General features: G+C 50.6%; 2 protein-coding genes across 2 annotated transcripts; one reads left to right on the forward strand and one right to left on the reverse strand.

Moving 5' to 3' along the window:
- Window positions 1–244: 244 nt before the first annotated feature.
- Window positions 245–1232, reverse strand: LOC147977928 (F-box/kelch-repeat protein At2g43270-like). The gene is made up of 3 exons (XM_087514593.1): window positions 1224–1232; window positions 904–1164; window positions 245–847 (listed from the first exon to the last, which is right to left on the reverse strand). Exons 1-3 carry the CDS (start codon window positions 1230–1232, stop codon window positions 245–247), a joined length of 873 nt encoding a protein of 290 aa, XP_087370719.1.
- Window positions 1233–3614: 2382 nt separating this feature from the next.
- On the forward strand, window positions 3615–4153 carry LOC147977929 (uncharacterized). Its single transcript, XM_087514594.1, has 2 exons — window positions 3615–3767; window positions 3983–4153. The coding sequence occupies exons 1-2, from the start codon at window positions 3615–3617 to the stop codon at window positions 4151–4153; spliced, it is 324 nt and encodes a 107-aa protein (XP_087370720.1).
- The last annotated feature ends 1512 nt before the right edge of the window (window positions 4154–5665 follow it).

Genomic DNA, 5665 nt, shown 5'->3' on the forward strand with positions numbered 1-5665 from the left:
CTTTGAAGTAGTTCACATTCTTCCCGGCAGACTGAAGTTTGCCTGACCCGTGATGTTGGTATCTCAGCTTGCCCAAATCACACATGACTGTCAGCTCATGTGACTGCAGATCATGGCGGTAGAGCGTGCAGTGGAACCATAGAATCAACATGCTCGGAAGAAAAACGACTGGGTGCAACAGGTCCATGACATATGTGTAACGCGGTTCCCACATAGACCATGCCCCGTATTCTTCCACGAGCGCTCAGGCTACCACAAGCGGATGCACGTCGTTAGGCTCCTTGACGCGATAGCCGGTTAGACACAACTCCTCGTGCAACACACTCAAGTTCAAGTGTTCATCATCGTCACCATCGCTATCGTCGTTGTCTTCGGGATCCGACAAATCAGAAGGCAAACATATGACACTGAACACCTCGTTGTCCAAGCCGAAGCGGAGGAGGCTACATGGGCACGGCTCACGGTGGGCATCATCGACGATCCAATACACACCTCCCTTGACAGATTGCACGGTCACCAATGACAAGGGGTTGTACAACAGATCCGTCGCGATTTCTCTCCATTGAAGAGGAGCGGGGCCACCCACAATGCACACCTCCATCCCCATGCCGAATATGCCGGTTTTACGGTCTCTGGGACGGAAGAAGTACCGGACTACCTTGTACATGCCAGTGCGAGGATGACGGCCAAATCCAATGGGGCGGTGGAAGAGGCCAGGCACCTTGTTGCAGCCGCTCTGTGGCAACGCGATGACGTCTCTGATGGCGGGGTTGAGGAGGTACACCTTGGTGGCCGTGGGGACGAGCACCAAGCCGTCGCAGTGGCAGAAGCAGCTAACCGAACGAAACTCAGCCAACAAAGTGCCAAACGTGCACAAGCGGATCCTTGACAGTACCGTGCTGCCATCGATGGAATCTGATGCTCCCGGAAAAAGTAGTTGGGGAAAGTGGACGTTGTGGGATGATGAGCAAGGACGTTTCCCTCCCATGTAGACGAGGCAGATATTTTGAGTTGCAACCGAACCAAGAATAGGTTGGATATGGTTGCGCGCCAGGCCTTGCTGACGCACTTGAAGCGCAGGAGACACTTGACCGGCAGCCGGATGAGGATCTCTAAAACAAGCTCATCCGGTAGCTCGGGAGTCGGCTTCTTAGGGCATCTCCACTAGGCTCCCCAACAGCCCTCCCAGGACCACTTTTTTTGTGCCGATGGTAAAAAATCGCCCCAGCCATGCACCAAAGACCACATTTTTCGCCGGATTTGAGGAAAGTTACGGCCGGCGCTGGTATGAGAAACCCAACGCGCAGGGGACGAGCTGGGGGCGCCGGCACTACTTTTTGGCATGCACTGGCCCGCAGCCAGCCACTGTTTCCCTCTCTCTCCTCTCTTTCCACCTACCCCACGCCTCCCTGCTCCCCTCTCGATCCTCGCAGCGCCCCACCTTTTGCTCATTTCTCCTCGCCGAGCTCTCCCGCGCCTGCTCCGGGTGGCCGGCCGGCCATCCCGCCTCCGCACGCCGGCCTCGGGCCGGCTCGCCTCGGCACCCCACTCCAACCGGCCAAGGCGGCCGTCGACGCGGCCCCTTTCGCCGTGTGCCTCGACGACGACATGTCTCTGCCGGGGGCGCTGCTGCTCAACGGCGCGGGCTCAGTGCCGTCACCGCGCCACCCCGCCAAACGGAGAGCTCGCGAAGCCGCTCCAGCCCCATACCCGACGCCCTTCAAGACCCCACTTCTCCTCCCCTTCGCCCTCCCGGTCGGCCGGTGCATCGGCCAGATCAGTGGCGATGGCGACGACAATAACGGGCTGGCGGAGGCCGCAGTCGACGAGGAGGAGGAGGCGCTCTGCCCCATCTGCCTCAACGCCATGGAGCTGGGCCGCACCGTGCGCGTCCTCCCCAGCTGCAACCGCGCCTTCCACCAGGAGTGCGTCGACCGGTGGCTGGCCATCTCGCCTGGGTGGCCGCCCTGCTCCGCTCGGGCCGCACGGTCGAGCTCGTCCGGCCGGACAGCGCCATGCCCGCCTCCTGCAGGACCATGGTGCGCACGCTCTCGCGCTTGCCTGTGCGTGGCCAAGGAGGACGGCGACGAGTTCGCGTGCAAGTCCATCCCCAAGCGCAAGCTGCTGGCACGAGTTGGTGCTGCCGTGCGCGCTGCTCTGCTGCTGCCGGTGCTCATCAAGGCGGGCAAGCGACGGGGCATGGCGAGTCGCGCGAGATGGCGAGGACTGCGGCTGGATCATCGTTTTGTCTTCCTCGCCTCGCCGTCGAGCTAGTGGGGGGCACAACGAGTGGGTAATTTTGGCCTCCCAGGCTAAAAATTTCGCCGGCAGCCCCCCAGGAGGCGAAAAATATGCCTCCTGGGGAGGCCAACGGCTGGAGATGCTCTTATGCCTTTTCTGCTTATTGGTAGTCATCACGGCGTATGTGGACAATAATCTATATCTATACCAATATAAAAAGACCCAAAGGGGCAGATCCAAACTATCACGACCGTCAAATCATATTATCTAGCGGTTGAAATCGCTCCTATATTGAGCCCCAAACATGTTTAACGCTCTAATTACTCACCACTGCCATTGGTTATAAACACATTTTGACTCAACGCTATCCCATGAAATCTGTCATGTAATTAATATCCTACCATTCCCGCCAAAAAGTAATCGATATCTTACCAAATACCAACGTGAAACAGATATATCTTACCTAATATAACGTGTAACTAATATCCTACCTAATATAAATGTGCATTGCACCTACATTACTACTAGTGAAAATAAGAGAGAAAAGAAACAAAACACTGCGATGTAGTAGAGCTCGCGATTGCTAGCAGTGGATACCGGTGTATATATTCTTTTTTTTTGGGTAGGGTGTATATATTCAGAACCAACATGAGGTTTCCCGACTTGAAGACGGTGCCCATGGCAGCCTCGGATTAGGATTAATACACTCTTTAAAAACAAAACAAGGTTTAAACACTGTTAGGTTTGGATTGGATTTACGAGTGCGTAGCGTAGGGTAGTCTGTCACTACGGAGACGGTGACCGTGCGTGCATGTGCATGACTTCTTTTCTACGCGTCCGCGAAACTAAAAAGTAAGACCATCTTCAATAAATGATTTAGATATAAACATAAGTAAGTTATACATCCCTAAGGTCCAAAAACCCACCTTTTCCAAATGACTAAGATATAACACCACCTCCAGCTAATGTAAAACAACCAGTCGCGCGTCAACTGTCCAACTACCTTCATTTCACTTTTCCCCACAGTGCGTCTTCTTCCTCACTCCACCCGTCGCACTGCCGCCACCACCCACCCGCCCACCGCACCACGCCGCTGTCGACCTGCGCTAGATCCAGCAGCCAACCACCCCCCGGCCGCCGCCGCTCGCCGTCAAACGCCTCGAATCGGGCCTCATTCGACACCTTCGTCACCGCCCAATTTGCCACCGCCAACCCCTCGCCCAACCGCTGCCCGCCGCCCCACGCCTAAAATCCGGCCCGATTCAACACCGCCGCCACCGCCACCGCCAACCCCCCGCCCAGCCCCCACCCCACCGCTGCCCGCCACTGCACGCCTCCAATCCAACCCGATTCGCCACCTCTCCATCGTCGCCATGCCGCCGAAGAAGCTGTCAAAGAGCAAGACGGATTTCTTTGCTGTGCGGCTGAAGTCATCCGGCAAGTTCGACGTCGGTTTCTCCAACGAGGGCCACCGCTTCTGGATCAGCACATACCCCACCGCCGACGAGGCCGCGTGTGCCTATGACGTGGCGGCGTGGTGTGCCGGGAGGCCGAGGACATACCTCAACTTCCCGTAGATTGAGAGCCGAGCGGCTGCGGAGTTTCTCGTGCCAGAGGGTATTCGGATGACGAAGAACAACAACAAGAAGTTGTTGCTCCCGGCGATAGCGATGAGGTGGCGATGGCGAGGTTCGCACCCGAGCATCCGGAGTATGTCCAGGCCGAGCGCGAGTTCTTCTAGAAGCGGGAGGCCAAGCATAAGAAGAAGGGGGTGAAGAAGGAGGACGAGGCCGGCCCCTCAACGGTGATCCCCGTCGAGTCTGAGTCGAAGGACTGGGGTGACTCGGAGGAGGACGACGACCTGGACAAGGATGAGTTCTGGGAGCAGTTCAAGAGCTCTGATGAGGAGTAGTTTTATCTTCGATGTAGTTTAAGTAGTTTTATCAACTAGTAGTAGCCCTTCGGGTAGTAGTAATTTGATGGATGTAGTAGTTTGAATTAGTTGTAGTAGTCGTTTAATTTGCGCTTTAAATTATAATTATGTTTAATTATGTTTCAAATGAAGTAGTAGTTGTACTTGCTATGTTTGAATTATGTTTCAAATGAAGTAGTAGTTGAAGTTTCTTGTTTTACATCTTCACATTTGCATTATCTATTGGAGTTGGAGTTTTACATCACAAATATCCATCATCTATTGGAGTTCACTCTTTTTTGGAGATGTAAAAAGCAAGTTTTGATGATGTAAAATATACAACACCCACTTTTACATCTTCAAATTTGCATCATCTATTGGAGATGCTCTAAGCACATATGGTAAAATCGAATGAATTAATAACTGCAAGCGGGTAATTCTGTTGGAGTGAAGTGATCCAACTGAATTATTTTTTGAGTCAAAGTGATCCAACTATATGGATAATGTGAATCACGGGGAGAAGAAGTCCGGCATGAAATGTAATTTTGGCCCAATGGCAGACGATACAACAGTAGAGGTTTTCTTGTTCTTTATTGTTTTTTTATTTTCCTTTGTTTTACTTTTACTTCATTGTATTTTGCCAACTTTTTTGTTTCTTTTTCCAACTTTTATTCTTTATTTCTGTTTATGTTATTTTACATTTAAAATTTTGAACATTTTCCCCAGAGTAATCGAACATATATCTGTAGTTGTATCAATTAATTTTAAATATACTAGGAAATCGCCCATGCGTTGCAACGGGGCATAATAATTCTGGTGGCTCAACGTTAAGTATGTCAAGATAAATCAACAACAATCTTCTCCTTGACATAATCGAAAAATGCTCTTCCTCATTCACCCCCTTGATGCTGCTGCTTCCTGTGCTTAATTCCCTTTTTGATGAGGCAGGTGTCTTCATTCTTGGCTTCCTGGATTTTCTAGTTTTGCACAGAATGGTGATATTAGGCCATCCAAATGATATGGAAATCGACCCAGCAAACAGCAAATGTGTTTAAGAATAAACTAAATTGCACCCTCCTCTTAGTATTTTCACCCCGCAACTTTGAGCTATCGCCCTTACATTAAAATTTGCCTGCATAAATAAGATAGTACTACAAAAAATAGGCAAGTCAATACCAAATCCACATCATGGAGACATTATTCAGCAGTGGCAAAAGTACATATACATATCTAAATGCACAAAGGGTATATATTCCGTAGTCCATTTATCCAACAAATTGACTTTTAAAACACACTTTGCAGCATATGACCTTTCTCGTTCTCAAGATATTATTAGTTCAATCGAGGATTAGTGCTTTATAGAAAGATATATTAGAATGCCACCAACATACTAAATTTCCAAAGTTGCATAAAACTGATTTCTCAAATTTCTCAGGGTAACATTCTTCTGAAGATCCAAGAAAAATACACAATCATCAAGCACCATGAACAATGTATGATTTCACACAATAG

The sequence above is a fragment of the Triticum urartu genome, chromosome 3A (assembly GCF_056163025.1).
Source record: "Triticum urartu cultivar PI428250 chromosome 3A, HENAU_Tu73, whole genome shotgun sequence".
Classification (NCBI taxonomy): Eukaryota; Viridiplantae; Streptophyta; class Magnoliopsida; order Poales; family Poaceae; genus Triticum; species Triticum urartu.

Coding starts and splice junctions, on each gene's coding strand:
- LOC147977928 (XM_087514593.1), bottom strand. Junction 848..903: donor AGCATCAGATTCCATCGATG/GCAGCACGGTAC, acceptor TTGTTGGCTGAG/TTTCGTTCGGTTAGCTGCTT.
- LOC147977929 (XM_087514594.1), top strand. CDS start 3,615: ATGCCGCCGAAGAAGCTGTCAAAGAGCAAGACGGATTTCTTTGCTGTG. Junction 3,768..3,982: donor AGGCCGCGTGTGCCTATGAC/GTGGCGGCGTGG, acceptor GAGTTCTTCTAG/AAGCGGGAGGCCAAGCATAA.